Source organism: Xyrauchen texanus, chromosome 7 (genome assembly GCF_025860055.1).
Source record: "Xyrauchen texanus isolate HMW12.3.18 chromosome 7, RBS_HiC_50CHRs, whole genome shotgun sequence".
NCBI lineage: Eukaryota > Metazoa > Chordata > Actinopteri > Cypriniformes > Catostomidae > Xyrauchen > Xyrauchen texanus.
The window spans coordinates 4,774,289-4,797,419 of NC_068282.1; the positions used below are offsets into that span (position 1 = coordinate 4,774,289).

Below are 23,131 nucleotides of genomic sequence, written 5' to 3' on the forward strand. Positions count from 1 at the left end.
GTATGTTAACATTTTATAAAAATTTGAAAAACATTTATGCACCAAATCAAAGGTCAGGTGGTGTAACTAACATGCAGGAAGCCATGCTGTTGACATTTGACCAACTAAATTAAAAATAAATAAAACAGAGAGGACCCGTTTAAGCCAACATCACTGTGAAGTTTTAAAAAGTATCAGATATTTGGACATTTTTATGATAAGGCATGCACACAAGAGTTTTATTCTGGTCAAATGGAGTGAAAAATTCATTATTTACTGTGCAAAATATGTTTGAACGTTTTTTTGTTTTATTAAATGATCAAATAAATTGTGTTGTATTTAATGTGCAAGGAAAGTTACACCACTTGACGTATTTAAATAAACAAAATCGTTTTCATTCTTTTTATTTGTTTTTTTTGTCAAAAATGCGATAAATGTTTTTCAAAAATGTATGAAACCAACATGGACACAATTCTTATTTATAAGAATTTATTACATTTCTTCAAACTTTATACATTTTAGACTAGATTTGAAAAATATTTCTAATTTATTATACTCTAAGACAACCTTATGTATCAACGACTATTATCCGTTTGAGAAAGCAAATGTCTGCAACAAAGGACAAAAGAGTGATTAACAAAGAGGCCGATTGAAACCAATATAGCTCAAGTATTCTTCAAGAGCTTCCAACACACACACACACACGACAGACAGAAGATGAAAAGTTTTTAATTCCAATCCCCCCGTCTTTCTTTCTGGTTCTTTGACTGTGTGTCTCTCCCCATCTGTTATTGTGAGTGTGTTCTGACTCAGTGGCTCCAGTGATTGCGTTTAATCCCAGCTGAGCGCGCTGGAGAGAATGAAGGGCTTACAGACGCCACCTCTCTTTCTGACAGACTTCAATGGCCACAGAGTCCAGAGTACAGTCTCCACTCAACTATCATCAGGGTTAACCCACGTATGACAGGTTAAACTGGTCTAGAAACTGTTGAGACAAGGACTCAGTTTGGTCCTCTCTGCAGATCTGAGCTTCAGAAGCTTTAAATGGAAGTTCTCAATTATGTTTCATAACTAACTATACATTTTGTCTCATATGTTCCACCTTAAATTCCTCTTGATGGGGGGTAATAATATTGTGGAATAATGTGTATAGAATAATTCGATCTTGGAAGAGTTTGATGAGAAATTATGATGAGTTCAGATGGAAATCTCTGACTTTTGATTACCGACTCAAGTGTCTTGAGCATTTTGTGACTTTGTTAAGATCTCTTCTGAAACTTGAGACACATTTAAGATTGCTGGAGCAGATAGTTGTCTTATTCTTAGGGGAAAAATCTGAGAATCAGGAGACCTCAGCATGAGTTTCCATTTGTTCTCCATTTAATTTCATCGCTGTCTAGGAGAAACAATAGTGATGTTAAAAAGATCTCTAAAGTGAAGACTTTAAATTCATGTATTTTCCCCATTGTGAAGTCACGGAGCCACACCAGTAAAATTTTCCAAGAAAAAGTACATTTATTAATTCTATTAGTTCTGTCAGACATAGGAGAGAAAGTGAAATTTGAATTATAATGATGTTATGCACTGGTTTTTGTTGTCTTTCCCATCTTTCTCTTTTGTCTTTCTAATCTTCCTCTAAAGAGCGGTCTTTCATCTTTCTCTGAAGGAGTTACATTTGCAAGATGTATTTAAGCATACCATAGCAGTTTTAAATAACTTCCCCTCACCATATAATGTAAAACACACGTCAACATATACAACCTTGAAAGCTTACATATGCAAGCTATATAAAGCTTACATATGTGACCTTGACTTACACAACATAACATAAAGACATAAGTTTAATAATGTAAAACAAATGATTAGTAATGCTACTATATGATTATAAATACTGATAATGATTAATAATTCTGATCAGCATGACAATTTGAGTCTACAAATGTCTTAATGTAATCTCATTACTGTCTAAGTGAGACAACTGAGATGTTATAGAGATCACAAACGTCTTTATTTAATGTTAAGGCTTTCTTGGAGACACATTTGGGATATTATAAAGATTGAAAAAGTCTCTAAACTCAAGGCTGTCTTGGAGAAACAATCTCTAACGTCTCCTTTCAACCTTAGTACTTTCTATTTTAAATCTTTTTACTGATGTTAAACATTTATCAAAAGTATCCATGTAATCTAAGTACTGTCTGGGGGAGACAATTGAGATAAATGAGCAAAAAAAGTCTCACAATTCTCCATTTAGGGCTCTATTTCTGTACACGCACAGACCATGCACTACATAATATAACATTTTTCTAACCCTAAGCGCAAATAAAGCGCAAGTGGCCGTGAGTGGGAGTGTTTGCGCTATGTGTGGGTGTATGCGTGCAAACTTTAGATGTATTCTAAGGTAGTGAATTGGCACAATTGTGCTAATTTGCTATTTAATAGGTCATTATGCTAAGACGTTTCATTACCATGTCTGTTTTCAGCTCAAAGTCCAAATCCATTTCCTGCATTTGCAGTTTGGAGATTCCACCAGCAGGTGGTAATAAATGCCATGTCCAATTGTATTTATGATCTAATTTATATTTTCCACCTGTTGTCATAGATGGATTTTTAAGTCACTGCAAAAAGGGGCTAGTGGAAGAAGTTGGGTAAAATGTGGAATCGGTGTGATGTTTTTGACCACTTGATTATATTTTCGTTTAGTTTTGAAGTGCAATTTGAATTTAGAAATATTTTTCAATAAGTGAATTACATTTTTCTAAATCAAAACCGATAGAAGTGAAGTGCATGCCGATACAATCACTGTTAATACTAGCCATGATTTGTGTGTCAGTAGATAAAAATAATAGAAAATGCTTACATTTTCTATAATTAACAGAGCCTACATCCATATCCTGAACCACATTTTCCATGCGTATAAAAGGAGTGTGTCACATTCAACAAGGACGCAGTTCAGTTAATGCACAAAATAATGTACCGTAATTTCCGGACTATTGAGCGCACCTGAATATAAGCCGCACCCACTGATTTTTAAATAAAATATTATTTTGAACATAAATAAGCCGCACCTGTCTATAAGCCGCAGGTGCCTACCGGTACATTGAAACAAATTAACTTTACTCAGGCTTTAACGAAACACGGTGTGGCAGCGGGGGCGTGGTCAAGTGCCCGTCCGGGAGAGAAAAGCGGTAAGGGCGCTTACACCTGAGCTAAATTATGTCTAACACCGGTGTCTAATTTCAGTAAGCATGGGGAGAGCGGCATAAAAAGGCAGCAGCCACAGAGCTGAGAGAGTGACACATGTCAGTCTAGTGTTGGCGCATAGAAGAATTGAGAAACTTTATAAAATTGATTGTAAACATTGCTGTGGCCATTAAAAGCCTTACCTGGAACGTCAAGTGCCCTGCTGAAAACTGTCACACTGGTGCCCGTGTGACAGTTTTCCCAAGAAGGACATGTGAAGCAGGGCACTTGAAATTAGACACCGGTGTTAGACATAATTTAGCGCAGGTGTAAGCGCCCTTACAGCTTTTCTCTCCCGGACCGGCGCTTGACCACGCCCCCGCTGCCACACACGGCTTGTAATAAAACATTTGCAGTAAACAGTAGCCTACCAAGAAAGTCATTGGTCACTATCTTCCTCGTTCTGTGCACTGAAACCACTGAAGTCATCTCCTTCGGTGTCGGAGTTAAATAGCCTCAGATTTAGTTGAGTCAATTCCTCACGCTGCTGTTTCCAACGTCTTATCATCGACTCATTAAGACCAAGCTCCCGTGCAGCAGCCAGATCAATCGCCTTCAACTTGAAAGCTGCATCATATGCGTTTCTCCATGTCTTTACCATGGTGAGGGTGACAAATTTACTACCGTAATCAGAATGATGGGAAGTTTGAGCGCGCTCGATTTAATCTAAACAGTAAACAAAAAAGTTGTTTTGACCTTAACCCGTTCGGCAATTTCATTGGTCTAATGAAAGCTTCACGCCGCCAAAAAACTGAGCACGTCACAGAATGTTTTTATTTAATTTTTTATAAAATTTGAAAGCGGGAAAAATCCATATATTAGCCGCGTCATTGTATAAGCCGCGAGGTTCAAAGCGTGGGAAAAAAGTTGCGGCTTATAGTCCGGAAATTACGGTAATAAAGTTTCTATTCTTCTAATTCATTGCATACAATCCATTTACACTACCAGCATCTTATGAACATGCTGTCTTTGTTTATATCACTTGTGCTTGAGGGAATGGACTATATATATATATATACTCAGATGCTGTAATAAGTGGAGAAGATCCTCCAAATTAAATTACACTTGACCCAGCCCATCAACGCCTTGCACATGCGATTTCATCAAACCCACTTGCGCTTAAACTTTGAGCATGCTTGCACGAAAATAACAAAACTTCATGGACATACCTATTGACTTTGCGCTTATGACATGGAATATGGCATAGCGCTGCGCTTAGTACTAGCGCTCTTAAAAAAGGGCCCTTAATCTTAATGCTTTTAAGGAGTTGCAATTGATATATACAGTAGTATATAGAGATTTAAAAAGTCTCTGTTTAGGAGGATCAATTGAGATATTAAAATGTTCTCATCTCCATTCAATCTCAGTGGTTTCTAGTAGAGACATTGAGGTATTATAGAGATCAAACTAAATATCTATTTAATCTCATTGATTTCTAGGAGAAACAATTGAGAAATTTCATATATCTGCTTTGTGACTTTACTTTTATGGGTCACTTTCATAAAGCTTTCATGACAAAATAATTCTTAATGTCTCCTTTGTCGCCTACAGAAAACACACTCGTAGTGCATATATTTGTCAGTTCATATGCTAACTTTATTCATCCAACCATTTATTCATCCATCTATCTGTCCATTTAATCATCCATCCATCTATTCACCCATCAATCTGTGTATTCATCCATCTAATGCCACAGAACTGCAGCAACAATGTTGTCGACTTCATCTTTTGCACACTTCAGCAGTTCCAGAAATGATGTTTCGGGTATCTTGTATATTGAATTAAAGCCTTTAACTCAGTTAATTGACTAAAATGCATTTGATCTCTGGAGTTAGTGCTCTGTAAGCACAACCAAGCAAGAGGTGTCTGCTATGCTCGGAATAGCACATTAGCAAACTACTTGTACTAATTCTGCAGTATTTATTCTGTGCTCTGCATGTACATTTTGTGTATGCATTGAATACCTGGAAGGCTTAATACATTTGCCAAAATGTGCAATTTGCTACAATGCAATGCTCTCGAATTGACCTTCTTTTTTCTGGTTTGATGAATGAACTGGAAGTAACATCAACAATTATTTTTAATCATCTCTTTCTTAACTCATATTTAATAGTTAAGGCAATAAGAGGAAAACTGCAAGGCAATATAAAACAATATATCTCACTGAATTGCTGTGCCACATAGAGATGAGAGATCAGACAGATAAAGAAACCATATTGAATTTTCTCTGTGGACAGATTTGTCTGAATTTTAAAATGCCACTTTGCCGTGTACACAACTTCGCGGATACTGCCTTAATTAAAAAGAAACATGAAATAGTATTTGCACCACATTTAACTTCCGTAATGCAACCTATTACTTAGCAGAATGGGTGCATCTCAAAAAAGCTGTCAAGAAATGTCATATTTCTCTTCACAATCAAACAGAATAAAATACAATTCCAAGTAACCCATGTGTTACATTTTTCATTACTGTAATGCAACAAAATAGAATATGATTTAACCCCTAAATGCATGGGAATTTCACCAAACACTCTTACATATTCGGGACCCGTTACATATATCTATCAAAAATGGATCTACAAAATGCACAGATACTTTAAAAGTTTCACACAAACAAATCAAGACAGTTATAAAGTAATAAAATAATATATTTATATATGTTTTGATGTTTTATTTTTCATATTTCAAAGAGATAATGCAGAAAATCAGGACAAATCTAGAACATTCTGAAAGTTCATGAGATGCAACTGGCTGTCAAATACATATTGAGCTACACATAACACATAAGGTACACAATTATTTTCTCAGGCACTTAATTGTCTAAATAGATGCACAACTTAGCTTGTTTCAATAGTAAACCCAAATGACAATATACATACAATACTGTTCATGTGTACTGTACTTTGATGTTGTTTCTTCATCAAATAGCAATGCCAAATATAAATCAAGTCAATCACTGAAACAACAGTGCCACCTTGACAAAGAAATAGCATTGTACAGTATATTATGTACAGTATGTCAGGTTAGGGTTAGGCTTAGGTTAGGGTTAGTTAGGTTAGGTTGGGTTAGGTTAAGTTAGGGTTAGTTAGGTTAGGTTTCCTATCTGTCACTCACTCGACATTGTGTCGATGTAGTGACACTAGGGGTCGCTCTTGAGAGCCCGAGAAGCCTCTGATCTTTGATAAAAGTTCAATGGGAATTGGTGAGTGGTATTTGCATGCCACTCCCCCAGACATATGTGTATAAAGGAGGGGACGTACATACTGCTCATTCAGATTTTCTCTTCGGAGCTGAGCGGTTGATGGTTCATCGAGCTGAATATACCACTGCTTCTATCTTCACCTCTGCTGGATCCTTACGGGGCATTACAGCGGCTTCCCCCCTCTCTGCATGGTTGCACTGCACAGATCGCCCTGGGCGCTTCAGCAGATCATTAAAGTGTATTCTAAAAGAGTATATTCTAAAAGAGCAGCACACATCAGAACGTCTTTTTAAAGATGCCCTTCCGATTGAGTGTTTCGGGTCAACTGGGAAAAGAGCAAGCTCCTCCTGGTTCAGAGCATCTCTTTTCTCGGTCTAGAGTTCAACTCAGTCTCGATGACGGCGCGTCTCATGAGCGAGAGCACCCAGTCAGTGCTGACCTGTTTGAAGGCGTTCAGACAGAAGACCACGGTTCCACTATAACTATTTCAGAGGCTCCTGGGGCATATGGCTTCCTCGGCAATGGCCACACCTCTCAGGTTGATGCATATGAGACTGCTTCAGCACTGGCTCTGGACTTGAGTCCCGAGATGGGCATGGCGCCACGGGACACCTGGCCATCATGCCAGTCAGTCGCCGCCTTTCCAGCCCTTGGAACAACCTCTCATTTCTACGGGCAGGGGTTACCCTAGTACAGGTCTTCAGGCGCGTTGTGGTTACGACCGACGCCTCCAACACGGGTTGGGTGCCGTATGCAACAGGCACACCTGGACGGGCCCACGGCTGCATTGGCACTTCAACTGCCTTGAGTTGTTGGCAATACTGCTCGCCCTGCGGAGGTTCTGGCCATTGATCCAGGGTGAGCACGTGCTGGTTCGAACAGACAACACAGCCTAGGTAGCATATATCATCCGCCAAGGTGGTTTACGCAAGCCACTCACATCCTGGGCGACCTCAACACCACAGCGGATGCACTGTCACAGCAGGTCACCTGCAAGGGAGAGTGGAGACTCCACCCTCAAATGGTCCATCTGAACCTCCATGTCTGGCCCCTGGATGGGACACGGAAGACCTCAGTGGCCTACCACCTACTGTGGTAGACACCATCACTCAGGCCAGGGCCCCCCTCTACGAGGGGCCTGTATGCCTTGAAGTGGGATCTGTTCGCTAAGCGGTGTTCTTCCCAATGCAAAGACTCTCAGAGATGCGCAGTCGGCTCAGTGCTTTTCTTTCTGCAGGAGAGGTTGGAGAGACCTCCACCTTGAAGGTGTACTTAGCTGCTATAGTGGCACAGCACGACCTGATCATCAGGTACCTGAGAGGCGCCAGGAGGTTGAATCCCTCCACCGCACCTCGTTCCCTCACTGGACCTCTCTGTAGACCTTTGAGTCAGCAGAGTTTAAGGCACTCTCCTTGAAGACTGCCCTCCTGATGTTGCTCACTTCCATAAAGAGGGTAGGGGACCTGCAAGCGTTTTCTGTCAGCGAAACGTGACAGAGAACACTAATAATGTTAATAACATTTGAACGTAATATTATTTAAACATTTTATGATTTTGTAAACACTTTTGAACTGTGCGTTGTTAGACAAGAGACGTTTACTGAGAAAATAAATTTGGTCAATTCTGATTTCATGTCTATACTTATTACTCGGAAGGCCAAATTTAACATCATTGACGAATATCGCCCTGCACTGTAAATATTGCATGTCTGTGAACAATCAAAAGTGTCATTGCTGTTTAACTGTGCAGATATGATTTTTGCACGGCTCGATGGTCATCAATCAGTGATCCAATGGCCTCTCAGAGTTAAATGTCAGCTAAAGTAATCTCGACATTCAAAGAGAGTACCCTTAGGTAAACTCTACCATGCACACTTTATTCATGCATGCATTACAGTATTTTATTATACAAGTTCTGGCTTTATTTTGAATGTGCAGTTTATTTTTTTATATATTGGCCACTTTGTTAAACAATGCTACTTTCAAGGTTATGTAAACAATGTTTATTAGGGTAATAGAATTCTGTTGTTATACATAAATCAGGATGTGTATCTGCCAATAGTCTAGTGCTGCAAACAAAGGTTTTGTTCAGATAGACATCAATTTTTCTCCCAATTAAAATCTGTTTAATTGTTTGTAGTCTAAACCAAGAAAAAAAAAACATTACAATGGTAACCAATGTAGATTTACAGAATATGACCTGCGTTGAACAAACATCCTCACTGGCAAAATTACACACAATTATACACTTTGCACACAAAGCCAAAGAGACTTGCTTAATTAATTATAATCATAATTATTACCTTATTTTCTTTTATGGTAAAGTGTGTAAGTTCTACGCCACTCGTGGCAATAAACGGAATTGCAGCAAGATGCACCACAATGGTCAAAGATGTTCATCTAGTGCTTGTTTACATAGAAAAACACTCAGATGCCCTAAAAAATGTGTTTGGTGTGAACGGCCCGCAACACTATAGCCAAATAATTATTACATTATTTTCTTTAATGGTGCAGTGTGTAATTTTTGCACCACCAAATGGGTACAGGATCATGAAACACTCCCCATTTTTTTAATTTTTCTGACAAATAGGTTGGCCCCCCTTCAACCAATATTGCAAGGTCAGTCCACGCAAACAGATTGCTGTTCTGTTTGGTTCATAAATTATACACTGCAAATTTTATAACAAACATCGCTGTACACAATGTATCTGTAGCCAATGTGTTTGGTACGAAATGTAGGACTCACTTGTAATCCTGTTGCCATAAAATGTATATGTGGATAATGTCCTCATGCAAGTCTGGTCAATAAGACATAGTGCTTAATACCATTTGAATTGGCACCCTGGAGTGAAGTGTCATTTGGTGCTTGCATTACTTCTAATGGTGTAGCCATTAAACGCAACTGCCCTTGAATTAAGCTAACCTCTGAAAAGCTCGCCCGGTTGTTTCTCTAACATAAGATACATTACCGCTGCAGGCCTATTAGACGTTTAAGCTGCAGTTCAATAACAGTTTGAAAGGTTTCACATGCAGTCGATGAAATGTATGTAATTGATCGTTTCAAAGGCTTTTATGGCCATTCTTTTTTCGAGCGAAGGAGATGGCTGAGTGCTGGAATTTTGCCTGTGCTCCAAGTGGGAATGAGTGGGAGGTTGCACCTAAAGCCCGGAGATTGGGGACAGGTGTCCGTGGGTGAGTCTGGACGCGGATCAGGTGAATCTTCCCAGGAGAGTCACGAAAAACAGGGATTGAGAGGTACAGAGAGTCAGTCAATCACCTGTGTGTGCTGAAAACTGGAGACTTTAGACAATATTGTTCTTCCACGGATGATTAAAGCAATAGCTCACCCAAACATTTTTTTAATTCTGTTATCATTTACTTATGCTCATGTCGTTCAAAGCCAGAATGACTTTCTTTTTTTTTACATTTTTAAGAATATCTTGGCCGCACTTTTTCAGATAATACATGTGAAAGGGGACGGTAGCTGTAAAAAGCTCCAAAATGACAAAAATAGTACAATAAAAGTAGTCCATATGACTTGTGTTCATATATTCCAAGTCATCTCACAGCATGCAATAGCTTTGTGTGAGGAACAGACTGACATATCAGAAAGTCATACAGGTTTTAAACGACATGAGGGTAAATACATTTTTTCCTGAGCGAACCCTTTAAACAAAGGTTAATTCATCATTTAAAATTGTAGTAATGACGGGTAAAGAATTAAATATATTTCAGTGCCGGACGTCCTTGCATAATTGTGCTGACATAATTTAAGTATGTGTGAAAATCTCAGCTATAAAGCTCAACCATATGAACTCTTGTTACAAGAACATCTTGTGCAAACTCTGTAGACACAGTCTTAACCATTATAGTAATTGTCAGTGAAAATCTTTCCAAATCATCTTCAAGCTTTTCATTTTTACCTGGACAAATTCACTTCTGTGGTGATTTCCAAAACTGTCATGTGCTAATGTTTTTCTTTATAAGGAAAGATTTGCTTGGGTCAGATAAAATCCAACTCTGTTATGTCCAGATGATGAAGTAATCTTTTCAATAGGTGTAGTTGGATCAGCTACTTTTTTTTTTATCAAATTTGCATGGAGCACCCTTAACCATTCACCAGTGCTGATGCCATCAGTATGCAGCCAATTAAACATGCTTTCTGTACACTTCAACATGAAGGACTCAAATTAAGTCTATTGCTGCATTCCATTCAACTCTGAAAGTTGGAATTTCCAACATCATACTTCGATAAGTGCAATAGAATACCGCTTGATGTTAATCTACAACTCCGACAATGCTGAGATGCAGGTGTATGACATCATGCAAACATGGCGGCACTGATGCAGATGTGCACTGCAGTGTTACTGGCAAAAGTTCTGTTTTAAGCCAATAAAATGAATCAATGAGTCAAAATTCGAACATTCCTTCGAATGATAAAAACCTGTATAGTAAACGTTAGCAGAAACGAGTGCGCAAAAAATTTGATTCGACTATAAATGGAACGCAGAGTTAAAGGGAAAGGTCACCCATTTGCTCACTTTCATGCCATACCAGATTTGTATGACTTTCTTTCTAAAGCTGAACTCAAACAAATCCTTTCAGATGAATGTTGGTGCATTCAATGCAAGTGAATGGTGACCAGAACTTTGAAGCTCCAAAAATTACATAAAGGCAGCATAAAAGTAATCCATACAAATCCAGTGGTCAGATCCATGTCTTTAGAAGTGATATGATAGGTGTGGGTGAGAAACAGATCAATGTTAATGTCCTTGTTTTACTATAAATCTCCACTTTCACTTTCACATTCACATTCTTTTACATTCTGAACGTGAAAGGGGAGATTTACAGTTGGTAGACAACCAGAATGAGCCTTCTTATATCAGTGATTAATACAGCGGTTAAACTTTAAATTCTCACACATGAGACTTGTTAGTTTGCAAGATTAGGATTTGTGATCCCAAATCAAAGTATGTTGAATTGTGTCCAATGGTTTTTCAAAAGTATGCATTCATGCGTAACTTATGTGCTAATACTACTTATAATCATATGCGCTATGAAAAGGGAGGAGTTTGGATTTTTCAGTTGTAAAAAAATTGCGATAAATGTGAAGCAGTTTAAAAATGTATGAAATTAAAAGAGGCATAATATGGGTTTAGGTTGGTTGGTTGGTTAACTTTATTATCCATGTTTTGGAAAATTGTCTCTGGCTTCACCATACAATACATCACAAACAATATATAACTATACATTAAAAGTTACAAAAATGGATAGACATTAACCCATGCACGCAAATGCAAATAGTGTGCGACAAAAAGGTCTGTGGTGTCAAGATGCAATTTTATGACATCAAACAGTAGTATGTCCTAAAATTGCTGCGCTATCTTACTACGTACTGAAAAGTGCATAGTAGACGCTTGCGAATTATGGCACAGCCTGTGACTCAGGACAATGGAAAGAATCTGTTGCTTGAATTTAGATTTCGCTGGGAACTTTCTGGGAAAAGTTTACATACTGAGAAAGTTTGAATTAGCACAAAGAGTGGGTTGTTGTTGTAGAAACAGAGCTTTTCAATTATGGTGACGCACGTAATGAATTTATGACATGCTGTTCTGCCCACATGTGCTGAGAACTATCAAGAGAGACCTTTGTGTATTCTTGTTGAAAACAATACATAAAACATTTTGTAAGAAGGGTAGTTTATAAATAATGCACCTCTTTTAGGTCCAAGATTTTGAGTTATAATTGATCTGAAAGTATAAAGAACATTATGTATTTTCAGTGCTGAAAATCACAATTGTTTTAAAGTTTTCAGGCACATTTAATGGTCTTTTAGACAGTTTACATAAATTATCCTGCAGAGTGATATTTTTTTTTTAAGAACAAATATTCCATGTAGTGTCTCAATTAATATGAGCTCATGAAAACAGCATGTATAGCTATAAGGAAATTAGAGAAAACAAAAATTGATGAATTAAAGTTTTTGATGAATTATGACATGCCACACCACAGGAAAATGCTTGAAATTTCATGATACAAATATATATATTATTTTTCAGTTATGCCTTTAAATGAAATCAATTGATTTGACATTGTCGTTAGGAAATTAAATGCATGCTGTTTTCAGTAAAAGTTTGGATAGAAGTGACATTTCATCTCAGATAAATTATGAATTAGACTAATTAGATACAAATAATACTATTTGTATGTAATAACTAGCATTACATCTCCCCTATATTTCCAAGTCAGACCACCGCCCTCTAGACCACCTGTTTGTTTGTTTTTGTTTTTAATTAGTCTAATAATATATACGTTATTTGTGAAGAAAGTGAAGGACCCAAGCTTTTGTTTTTCTAGGCCTCAAATTTAAGGTTATTCGTTATCCATGATTCTTCACCTTTGACCTCTGTATCTTTTCTCTCTTTTAGAGGTTGGCTAGAGAGGCCGAGGACATCCAGAGAGAACATTCATGGCAAGATGGCATCAAAGTAAGTTAAAATTACATCTGTCTAAACTGAATGAAATGTGGACGTCCTGCTGTTTAAAATGGAAGCACTAATGGCCTCGGAACAAAAAGTGTAGTGTGAGATTTCAGGTTCTAATCTTTCTGAACCTTATAAATGAGAGTATGAGAACAATCTAAGAACGGCTTTGTCTCAATAGCAGTGGAACAGTAGTAATTACTGGCGCAGACATTGGCAGTTAAGATTGACCTTTTCAAAAGTGTAAATGAAAAGTTTTTCGTATGTGTCCAAGATATGTGCTTTTAAAAGCTTTCCCTGTTCTCTTTAGTTGGTTGTTGGCAATCTAACATTAACTGAATCAACAGGGCTGTGGGTTTACATAGCCATAGAGTTGGACGCCCCATTGATTGCTCGCTGAGGTTATTTCTCAGCGCAATTGACTTGCTAAGTTAGTCACGATGTCAAATGCAAGAGTAACTCTTTCAATGAGATCCCCTTGAGTGGCAACCCTGTGCGCCCTTGGAGGATTGAAATGCAGACAGACTGAATTTGGGCAGCATATTGTGAGAAACAATCTGAATTTGTAAATCTATATGTGCATTAAAGTGTGACAACTAAACAATTTTGCAGTAATTTGTCCTCTTGTAATCGTTGTGAATGGTATCATATAGTAAGGCTGTGTGGTATAATGTAAATCGCTAGAAATATGTTAACCGGTAGAGAATTTGCCACGATATATCTGCGTGCTATAAGTGGGCAGGAATGCTTTGCGTTGTTTTCTCATGAGTGTGAAGAAAAACATAAAGTAATGTGAAAATATAGGGGTGGGACGAGTCCCAGAAAATTGAACAACGCAAGCCATGGGGCCTGGATAGCTCAGCAAGTAAAGACGCTGACTACCACACCTGGAGTCATAGGTTCGAATCCAGGGCGTGCTCTGTGACTCCAGTCAGGGTTCCTAAGCAACCAATTGGCCCAGTTTCTAGGGTGGGTTGAGTCATGTTGGGGTAACCTCCTCGTGGTCACTACAAGGTGGTTCTCGCTCTCGGTGAGGCGCGTGGTGAGTTTTGTGTGGATGCCTCGGAGAATAGCGTGAAGCCTCCACGCGCACTGTGTCTCCGCAGTAACGCACTCAACAAGCCACGTGATAAGATGCGCGGATTGACGGTCTCAGACGTGAAGGCAACTGAGATTCGCCCTCCACCACCCAGATAGAGGTGAGTCACTATGCCAGCATGAGGACTTGGAGTGCATTGGGCATTCCATATTGGGTAGAAAATAAAAAAAAAATGTATAAAAAAACAACACGAGGTACAACATGAGTTGATTAGTTTATGGTTGCTGTATTATTATATTTAGTATAAATTTATATCTAGTAATAATGTATTTATTTTTGTTTGTTGTTGCTATAGATTTCAATGGTGTCAGATCCACCTTTTCACTCATAACAGTATGAGAGTGCCCTCTGTGTGACATACAGTAAATTATCATCAAAAAGCATTTCACCGCTGTTCAAACGCTCCTCAGATTGCTTCATTTAAAAGCATAAATGTTTTCAAACTGAATACACTAAATATAAAATGAAATATATGGCAATAAAAGCAAAGTAATCTCTTCAGCAATCAAAAGACTGTTTTAAATCATTTTTTTAACTATTTAAATTAGTGGAATACAGTTACTCATATTTTGTATTTAAAATATGTAATCCCATTACAAGTCCTCCGTTTCTCCTCAACCCTGTATTAAATATATACAGTATATACACGTTAGACTTTATATATGCATGAGGGCAAATTTGGTGACTATACAATGCCAACAAAAATACATCCATAGCTTCAAACACACACACACACACACACACACACACACAGACCAATGTGTTCCATATGTAGGACACACACAAACATACACCGCTGTGCAACATTGGCCGTCTCCACAGAGACCGCACTTGCTGTCATGCTACACTTCCCACAAATGGATTTTTAACCCCAGTACTCCCGCGGGATATTTGAGAAAAGGCTCTAAAACTAATAATTATGAGACCTCCTCACCGAGAGAGCCCATCTCTATTCATGGCTGCTTAGCCAATAAAGTCACCAGCGTGATGGGGTGGGGGTGGGGGGGAGAGACAGACGCTGTCTATTACCCAGAATGCAGGCACCCACCGCTGCACGGACACATATCTCATATATGTCAACCCTGGAGCGCGACACCACGCATTTTTCAATGTAAAGAAACGTCTCATGCAGGTACGCCCATAAATATGGGTCATTCCTACAATTCTGCAATTTCAGTCCCAATTAAAAGTGTGTGTTATTTATATTGCTTAATTTGACCTGATTGCAATTTCAATAGGCTTGTTAAAAAGAATAAAGACTTTTATAATGTTTCACACTTCCGTGGGCTTAAAAGTTACATTTTTAAAGACTGAAATCCTTTTCTATTGTCACTTCCTCATGTCCCAAAAACTGCACGTCAAACATCTTTGTCAAAAATAAATGATAAATCATTGGATTTCTCTTTTTCCCCACATGCAGTTAAGAGTTCAGTGTTACGTTCTCTCACTAATGTGTGTAATTTTAACACTGACAGTGGAGTTTTTTGTGTCTCTTGATTTACTGCGCATCCTGTTATGTCATGATACCATGACCTTTCATTGAAGATATATGTTAGGAAATGACATCACACACACTGGAGGTGAAATTTCTTTGAGTTATGTGACGTTTATAACTCTTAATATGTTTTTATTTATAGTTTTCCTTTATTTTGTGGTTTTAGTCATAAGCAGTCAAGCATAACATGTCCACCCTATTATGGGAAGATAAATGGAAAATGTAAATGTACATTTTTAAATGTGAATATACAGTATTTATGTTAACAGAAATAAAATCATAAATATTAGTTATATATAATATATTGTTATTAATCACAGACAATGTAGTGGCTGATTTATCCACTGAATGTCCACCCTGATGCTGCCCATTTAACTGGGTAGACATCAGTTTATTTTTTTATTTTATTTGGTAATTTAGCTTGACCAGTATGACTAATATATTCTTTAATATGTCCCTGTAATGATGAAACATAAAGAAACTTGTAAAAGTATGTTTTATTGTTCAAAGGTTTTAAAGCCGTGATGTCACCGAATTGTAGGAATGACCCATTACGATATGTACAGGGTTGCAGTTCCACCGCTCTCTATACGCAGATTATGCAGTCCACAGTAACAGTAAAGTACAGTATATAGTAACAGATGACACCCCTCAGGTTTTGATGTATAAATTACTGGAGATTAACGTTTACTGACAATTTGTCCTTTTTTATGGCTTTAGTGATGTTCTTTCAAGTATGTTTGCATGCTCAGTAAATGCCAATCAAGTAAAGTAAATGTTTGCTAATGCCAGTATCACTATTTTTATTCCTCGTACTTGGTGTTCGGAATTTAAACAGGCTTTTTTCGGGATTTAAAATGAATGCGTAACATTCATGACAGAGCTGAATGATGCCTCAAATTGTGCAACTTATTTAATGGAATATTCAGAGTTTGTGCAAGTTCAATCGGCACATTTGTGGCATAATGTTGATTACCACCAAAATCAATTTTGACTCATCTCTCCTTTTCAAGGAGGGAAAATGTGCAAAAATCTGGGTAACAGTGAGGCATAAGAGTGGAAGTTAATGGGGCCAATCCATAAACATTTTAATACTCATCATTTCAAAAGTATAGCCACAAGATGTAAACATGATTTTAGTGTGATAAAATCTTTTAGTAACTTTTTCTGTGTAAAGTTATAGCCGATTTTACAACCTCATTGCCATGACGATGTAATGTCAACAAACCCTAAAATTATGATTTAAACAACTTTACAGCTCAAATAATACATGAGTTTTAACAGAAAAATTCATGTAAGTGCTTTTATAAAATTATAAGCTTCATATTTCTACCTTTAAACCCTCCAAAAATTGCCTCATTTACTTCCATAGTTATTTCGATTTTTTTCTTCGAAGATTCCAAATATTGTTTTGTGGTTATCAACATTATGCCACAAATGCTGTCGGTTGAGCTTAACTTGTATTGAACCCAGAATATTCCTTTAATGAGAGGTTTATTTCTACTTTTCTAAGTAAACATACTCACATTGCATTTTGAAGGTTTTTTGCCGAGCAGATGATAAACATGCAAAAGAAAAGTAAAATCTAACAACTTACATTGAAGAAGTTTTTCTAAACTAGGTTAAAAATAGGGACGCACCGTTACCACTTTTTCTCTTCCTATTCCGATATCGGAAATCTCAGTATCGGCCAATGCAGATTCAATACCAGTGTTGTTTTTTTGCATAATCAGTTTAGAATATCTTTACATTATTGTGTGGAACTAATTTGGTCTACTGGATAATGTAGCAGCAAAATTAACAGTAAGTCACCAGTATAAGTCATCAGTTGAAAATAAGTATTTTTCTTCTTCAAATGCCATTAAATTGCACGATAACTGATAGAGTGATGCACTTGCGATGTAAAGAACCAGGTACAAGTCCTGAAGAGCACGTGGTTGTGATGTGGTTGTGTTTTTCATCTCGTAATTGCTTTTTATCACACTGTTAGTTAGGTTTAGGTTTAAGGTTTAGGGTAGGGAAGTCAGTATTGTTGATTTAAAACACAATAGAGCATTAACCTTAAAAACCTCATCTTGTTGGGAGAGAATTTATCTCACTTTTCGTGCCACACAATGGACATTTCACCTCAGAACTGCTTTGATAAGTGTAGGAGCAATGTAATATCAATGTGCAAACATGACGTCACAGATCAGGCTCTAAAAACGGCCAGCAATAATTGTTTTGGTGGTTGGTGAGTAATATTTCTGTGAACACACAGACAAAAACACACACACACACACTTGTCGCTTTTGATTTTTATTTTTTTATGTTCAGATCACTGACTATTGTTATAGCATATTTAGCATGCTCTCCATCTTGCCTTTCTTTATCAGTCTACTTTCCCCCAATTCTATTCCTTTTTCCCCTGTTTTCATTGACACACCTAGTTTTCTCAGTTTTCATTCACTAGCAGTTTAATATATGATATTTCTCTCTCTTCCTCTCGCACCTCCCTCTTATCTATTCTTGTTTCTAATCAGGCGTGAAAACAGTTTCAAAATATCATATTGTTGCAAATACTGCAATTGAATCCTAATGGCGTGCGGACATTAATAATGTATTGCGGGCTGATTTCATTTGCCTTTATAATTAAGCCAGGTAATGAAGCTCTGTAGGGGCCAAACCAATTCAAAGTCTTCACAGAAGAGACAAGAAAGCATGGAGGGGCTTCAAGGAGGCTGAGACATGGTGTGTCATTCACTGAGGAGTCTCCTCATGTGTCGGTTTTAGTTTTGTATCAGTTTCACTTGCTCTTTTTGAACACCGCTCTAATTAGATTGGGTCTAAGACAGGAGTCTTAGAGTGACGGGTGGCAAACACCACTAATAAAACTGGGAACTTGGTTGATATGTATGAAGTAAATGGTCTGCACTTATATAGCACATTTTAAACTACTTCTTCTTTGAAGAAGAATTCAAAGCACTTTACACTGCATCTCATTCACCCATTCACACACACTCACACACACACACACACACACACTCACACTCACACACCATACAAGGTGCTCGCCTACCATTGGGAGCAACGTGGGGTTCAGTGTCTTGCCCAAGGACACTTCGGCATGTGGAGTCATGTGGGCCGGGATTTGAACCACCAACCCTGCGATTAGTGGCCACCTGAGCCACAGACAGCCAAAGACATTTTACAAACCTCATGAAGCTTGACAGATGTAGAAAGGAACTGTGTGTTCTCGTCCTAGTTTATTCTTCATAACCTGTCAGCAGTTGTAATAAATATAGTATCACATTACACAGCAGTGAGAACAGTGCTGTGTTAGCGAGCCAAGGGAGTTGTAGACTTTTTGTAGTCGTCGCATTGACTGCACCCGTTTAAACTAGACAATTGCATTAATCAGCTGAGAAATGCTCTCAAACCAATTGTGACAAAAAGGCTGGCCTAAACGACCTTGAGAAATAAGATGCAATAAAAGAATTTAACGACTATTTCACACACTATTGCATTCAGATGGATTTAAAAGGCAGGCGTGCCACGGCTGCTGCTGCTGCTGCTGCTGCTGTTGTTATTGCAAGCCTGGCCCGGAGAGCTCAGTATGCATTGCTGTGGCCAAACATGGCAACCATTACATTTAATCAGCTCATTCGGTATTGTCGAGGGTATTGAACAAACAAATATAAGCGTGGTTCTTTAATTAGGGAACATTTCTGTCCTCCAAGATGATATTATAGAAATAAAATGCTTAAAAATCATTCTTGTTTTTAAACATAGATTATAATAGCTTTAAAGTTTTATTATTGTGTCTCTTTAATTACTTTTCCTAATTTTGTAAAGTGATGAAATCAGGGTAATTCAACTTTTTTTTTAATCATTTACTTTTGATGTATACCGTTTGTATTTTTTTTTTCATAATAAAGAATCGCTGTCCCCAATACTGATTACTATCATGCCAAGCATTTTAGAGAATATATACACTCACTGGCCACTTTATTAGGTACACCTGTACATCTAATTATTCATATGATTATCTAATCAGCCAATCGTGTTGTAGCAGTGTAATGTATAAAAGCATACAGATATGGGTCAGGACCTTCAGTTAATGTTCAAATCAACCATCAGAATGGGGTAAAAATGTGATCTCAGTGATTTGGACTGTGGCATGATTGTTGGTGTCAGATGGGCTGGTTTGAGTATTTGTGTAACTGTTGATCTCCTGGGATCATCCAGCGAGCGGCAGTTCTGTGGGCTAAAATGGCTTGTTAATGACAGAAGTCAGAGGATAATGGTCCAAGCTGACAAGAAGGTGACAGTAACCCAAATAAACACGTGTTACAATAGTGCTATGCAGAAAAGCATTTCTGAACACACAAAATGTTGAACATTGAGCAGTGAGCACAGGCTCACCAAAACCGGACAGTAGACGATTGGAAAAACATCGCCTGGTCTGACAAATCTGGATTTTTGTTGAGTACACAAATGGTAGACCCACTGCAGCCTCAGTAGTCTGTTCTTGGCTGACAGACGTGGAACCCAACATGGTCTTCTGCTGTTGTAGCTCATCCACCTCAAAATTCGAAATGTTGTGCATTGAGATGCTATTCTTCTCACTACAATTGTACAGAGCGGTTATCTGAGTTACAGAAGCCTTTCTGACAGCTCGATTCAGTCTGGCCATTCTCCGTTGACCTTACTCATCAATAAGGCGTTTCCGTCCACAGAACTGCCACTCACTGGTTGTTTTTGATTTTTGGCTCCATTCGGATTCAATTCTAGAGACTGTTGTGTGTGAAAATCCCATGAGATCAGCAGTTACAGAAATACTCAAACCAGCCCATCTGAAACCAACAATCATGCCACTGTCTAAATCAATGAGATTGCATTTTTACCCCATTCTGATGGTTGATGTCAAGTCAATTTTATTTGTATAGCGTCTTTCACAACACGCATCGTTTCAAAGCAGCTTTACAGAAGATCAGGCATTAACAGACGATAAAACTGTAATGTCTGATGTGAACATTAACTGAAGCTCCTGACCCGTATCTGCATGATTTATACATTACACTGCTTCCACATGATTGGCTGATCAGATAGATCATTCTAGTTTTAAAGGTTAGTTTTAATACAGTAGCTTTAAACTTGTTTCATAGTTTTTCTTATATTATTTTGGCTTGTCCCCTACTCAAGACTTTTTAACTTTTTTGTTAAAATGCTTAAACAAACAATTATTATAGTTTTAAATTATATTTTTTAAAAGCTTTACAATTTTGAATTATCTAATAACTTTTTACTACTTTTGTAAAGTCTTGAAATGTAAAATTTGCCTGAATTTACATATTTTGTGCTTGTCCACCACACACCTTTCTAAGCATTAAAATATGGGTTACTCAGATTTGCCTGTATCTAAAAGGTGATTGGCTCTTTTAACTGTAAGGCGGGACTTCCTTTCTACATCCGTTGACCATTAGGCACTGAGAGCTCCTTAGTTGAGTGTTCCAATTTCTTCCATTCATTTTAATAGTAGTGGCCTATCTCTGCTAAATAATCTCTGGGTATACGGTTATCTATCATGGCTGTCATGGTAATAAAGTGTGTGTGGCAGCCGCGATGTCTGGCCGTCAGGAGAAGCGCACGAGGCTAAGTGATGGTGACTCGCGCAATGAAGTACGAGCTGTCTCGCTGGTCGCTACGGCAACAACAGCTGTGGGATTGTGGGAATCTGGGCCGATGATGTCACCTCTGTTAGCACAAAGCACAGATGGACTGAGGCAAGTACTGAACAAGCAGTTCGTAAACACACAGATGCACACATTTGCATGGGCAGGTGTTCTTGTTCTTACACAGTTGGTTATGCATACACAAACACACACGTGGAGCACATTTATGGGAATACACTTCGGAAGTTGCTATCGACTTTACTTCCGTATTGTGACATATTTCCGAGTGAATCAGCTTATCGAACAAGAAAAAATGTAGGGTGGGGATTTGAAAATATGTGCATTGCATAGCGGAATGGAGGCAGATCTGTATGCAGATTATAATATATATAAGATATATAATGATTGCAGCTTAAGGAGACAGTAATACGAAAAGTGCTGCATTACAAAGTTTCAATTGCATCAGAATACTATCCAAGAAAGATTAGGGTCCAACAACAATTTTATCAAATATATACACTCACCTAAAGGATTATTAGGAACACCTGTTCAATTTCTCATTAATGCAATTATCGAATCAACCAATCATATGGCTTCAGTTGCTTCAATGCATTTAGGGGTGTGGTCCTGGTCAAGACAATCTCCTGAACTCCAAACTGAATGTCAGAATGGGAAAGAAAGGTGATTTAAGCAATTTTGAGCGTGGCATGGTTGTTGGTGCCAGACGGGCCGGTCTGAGTATTTCACAATCTGCTGTTACTGGGATTTTCACGCACAACCATTTCTAGGGTTTACAAAGAATGGTTTGAAAAGGGAAAAACATCCAGTATGCGGCAGTCCTGTGGGCGAAAATGCCTTGTTGATGCTAGAGGTCAGAGGAGAATGGGCCGACTGATTCAAGCTGATAGAAGAGCAACTTTGCCTGAAATAACCACTCGTTACAACCGAGGTATGCAGCAAAGCATTTGTGAAGCCACAACACGCACAACCTTGAGGCGGATGGGCTACAACAGCAGAAGACCCCACCGGGTCCCACTCATCTCCACTACAAATAGGAAAAAGAGGCTACAATTTGCAAGAGCTCACCAAAATTGGACAGTTGAAGACTGGAAAAATGTTGCCTGGTCTGATGAGTCTCGATTTCTGTTGAGACATTCAGATGGTAGAGTCAGAATTTGGCATAAACAGATTGAGAACATGGATCCATCATGCCTTGTTACCACTGTGCAGGCTGGTGGTAGTGGTGTAATGGTGTGGGGGATGTTTTCTTGGCACACTTTAGGCCCCTTAGTGCCAATTGGGCATCGTTTAAATGCCACGGCCTACCTGAGCATTGTTTCTGACCATGTCCATCCCTTTATGGCCACCATGTACCCATCCTCTGATGGCTACTTCCAGCAGGATAATGCACCATGTCACAAAGCTCGAATCATTTCAAATTGGTTTCTTGAACATGACAGTGAGTTCACTGTACTAAAATGGCCCCCACAGTCACCAGATCTCAACCCAATAGAGCATCTTTGGGATGTGGTGGAACGGGAGCTTTGTGACCTGGATGTGCATCCCACAAATCTCCATCAACTGCAAGATGCTATCCTATCAATATGGGCCAACATTTCTAAAGAATGCTTTCAGCACCTTGTTGAATCAATGCCACGTCGAATTAAGGCAGTTCTGAAGGCGAAAGGGGGTCAAACACAGTATTAGTGTGGTGTTCCTAATAATCCTTTAGGTGAGTGTATATATATATATATATTAGAATATATATTGAACCTATTGAAAGTAAATCATTTTAGATGTTTAACAATCATATTATATTATTTATTACTGTTTATTTATGTGACTGGGTGGAATGCGGGGCCGGGTCATGATTTTACACACCCGGCCCCTTATCAGGCTAATCAAGCCTCCGAGAGGGATAAATACCGACTGCGGATGGTGGTGTGACAGAGAGCGAACGTTTACTGGCAGCTGTCCAT

General features: G+C 38.3%; 1 protein-coding gene across 1 annotated transcript in view; it reads left to right on the top strand.

Moving 5' to 3' along the window:
* The window catches only part of LOC127646241 (voltage-dependent calcium channel subunit alpha-2/delta-2-like), a 320,645-nt gene that overhangs the window by 156,689 nt on the left and 140,825 nt on the right, over positions 1 to 23,131 (top strand). Inside the window, exon 4 of the mRNA XM_052129737.1 lies at positions 12,851 to 12,910. Coding sequence (XP_051985697.1) covers positions 12,851 to 12,910 — 60 coding nt within the window. The remainder of the gene's footprint in view (positions 1 to 12,850; positions 12,911 to 23,131) is intronic.